Genomic DNA, 2,638 nt, shown 5'->3' on the forward strand with positions numbered 1-2,638 from the left:
CTCCACTTTGTATGTTTTTCATGTTATATAGCGTCGCCTTGCTGTATTACTTAGCTGATCGCCACGATGAAGATGAGTGGTGATGTGATGAAATTTATCGCAGGGGCATTCACAAATAACACACATGTTAAGCTGGGATTCAAACTCGTAACCGCTGGCGTCGCAGTGCTCTGTGGTAACCACTCTACCATGGAGGTCTGCTCCACGTTGTATGTGTGTGTGTGTGTGTGTGTGTGTGTGTGTGTGTGTGTGTGTGTACATATGCTTTGGTATAATTAAACATATATGTTGAATTTGAACAACATCTGAACGTAAATTGTAATTTATTTTCTTTCTTTTAGTGAAATAAAGTCCAAGCATGATGAAGACAAGTATCCTTGTATTTATAGTTACTATTGTAGAATTTCTTGGAGTTTCAACTCAATCTAGTATCACGGAAATAGCACCACTGCATAATGAACTAGCCGACTGTATAAAATATATATTAAAGGAACACTTCCACACTGCAGGGACACTGATAATTGCTTGGGACAAGAAAACTAGAGAAATATCTGATGTGACTTCTGCAGTCTACCAAAAGCCATTTGTTCAAATGGATTTCCCTTATGAAGTAGATACCAGAATAAAATTCTCGACTTTCATGTGGTATTCAGGAAGGGATGGTTTCACTTACGTGTTGTTCATAGAAACCGCAATGAGGTTCAAATCAATGGTAATTCAAATGACCCATCTAAATGTATGGAATCCCCGTGGGAAAATTTTGGTAGCGTTTGCAAATGAATACTACTCAAAGGTGGACATTACTGCGGTGTTCGAAGAGTGTGTATCTAGGAACATATTTAATGTGGTTGTTGCTACTCCAAACCTACCGATAAATATTGACGCACATGAGAAATATGAGGTCATTTCTCTTCACACATTTATCCCTTTCTCATCAGATCGTTGCAGACCCTTGTTTCGACATGTACTCCTTGATCAGTGGAAGAAAGGATCCTTTATCAAGGGCGAAAACTTGTTTCCCGACAAAGTCAGCAACCTCCATGGTTGTCCGTTGTCCTTCATTGTAAAAAATTATGCGGAGGAACTCTACAAAGTGAAGAACCCTGATGGAACAGTTGGCATGAGCGGTACAATGGCTTATCTGATGACCACAATTGCCAAGAAAATGAATTTCGACTTGAACACAAACGACCCGTTTGCTTTGGGAACGGATTATAGCAGGAAGAATGCAAACGGCACGTACGCTGGAATTCTGCGCAAGCTACGGAAAGGAGAATATGAGGCAGATTTTCAAGGAAGACGACCCACCTTCACTCGACGATATCCAGACTTCGATTACATTCCTGCAACGAGCTTCTACCGGATCGTCTGGTTCGTTTCGCAACCAAAGTTCTATCCACCGTGGATGAATTTGTTTCTGCCATATCAACTTGCTGTCTGGGTTTTCACGCCCGCATCTCTCATAGCAATTTGTTTGGTAACGAAAGCTGCTGCAACTCAGTCTAATAAAATTGGCCTGACACTTAATCTTGATGTACTTGATAATTTCGCAGTTTTTCTTGGCGTTTCACTACCTCAGCTACCTCATATGCTCTTTATGAGATCCATTATCATCTTATGGGTATTTGTGTCTCTAGTTCTGAGTACAGGATATCTATCTTCCCTCTATGGATTTGTTACTAATCCTAAGAGATATCCGTACATTAACACAGTTGAAGATCTGCTGAATTCAGGGTTGCCATTCGGGGGCGCTAGAGAACTGCTAAGCTTCTACATGGATTCTGATGAAGCTGCAGCCGAGACGATACGCAATAAGTGGATAATTAACAAAAACCCGATATTCTTGATTTTCAACAAAGAGGAATATGCTACTCTACTCCCCGAGTCTGCGGAGGAGATTTTGACAAAGATATATGGGAGTTATGACGAATTCGGTATACCCCTCGCACATAAAATGCAGGAAAAGGTTGTGACACTCCCAAGGGTGTTCTTCCTTAGACGAGGAACACCTTTTTTGAATAAATTCAAGTTCTTTGTTGATGGCTGTTTCGAATCAGGGTTGTTTCAGAAATGGAAGAGAGATTCATTGCATTATTTTCTGAGCAAGTCCGAAAAGAAATTCATAATTAAAAATGAAGAAACTGATGTTGCACTAACTTTAGAATCCCTCATGGGAATATTTTTTGCACTCCTTCTCGGGTATGTAATTAGCTTGGCAGTCTTATTAGTTGAAGTGAAATCCCGTTCATCGAGAATTCGAAAATTTTTGAGGAAAATGTGCTAAATGAAAGTTTACACTTATAAAGGCCATTAACTATTAAATTTCCAAATAATTTAAATTCAGATATTTAGATTCATATGAATTCAAGAAGACTGTAAATAATGCTAATTTAAAATACATTTTCATAATGCAAGGTATTTGGTATTTTGGACACAATTCTCAACATTTATTACAATTACTTATTGTTATACACATAATATTAGTATTAAAATTAATGCGTTGTGTCTGTTGCAACAATAAATATTTAAAGTAAAATAGAAGACATATTTTTAGCATGTTCTTTCAGATATGAATTTTTTAATTAATGTTTGTTTTACAATTAAATTATGAAAACGAAGCTAATAATTATAATAATAC

The 2,638-nt window shown here is 37.6% G+C and overlaps 1 protein-coding gene across 1 annotated transcript; it reads left to right on the top strand.

The window, feature by feature from the left end:
• Positions 1-358: 358 nt before the first annotated feature.
• On the top strand, positions 359-2,284 carry LOC145989130 (uncharacterized). Its single transcript, XM_083124422.1, has one exon. It carries the CDS (start codon positions 359-361, stop codon positions 2,282-2,284), a length of 1,926 nt encoding a protein of 641 aa, XP_082980548.1.
• Positions 2,285-2,638: the final 354 nt, after the last annotated feature.

Source organism: Lepisma saccharinum, chromosome 6 (assembly GCF_977018435.1).
Source record: "Lepisma saccharinum chromosome 6, izLepSacc3.1, whole genome shotgun sequence".
NCBI lineage: Eukaryota > Metazoa > Arthropoda > Insecta > Zygentoma > Lepismatidae > Lepisma > Lepisma saccharinum.

Coding starts and splice junctions, on each gene's coding strand:
- LOC145989130 (XM_083124422.1), top strand. CDS start 359: ATGATGAAGACAAGTATCCTTGTATTTATAGTTACTATTGTAGAATTT.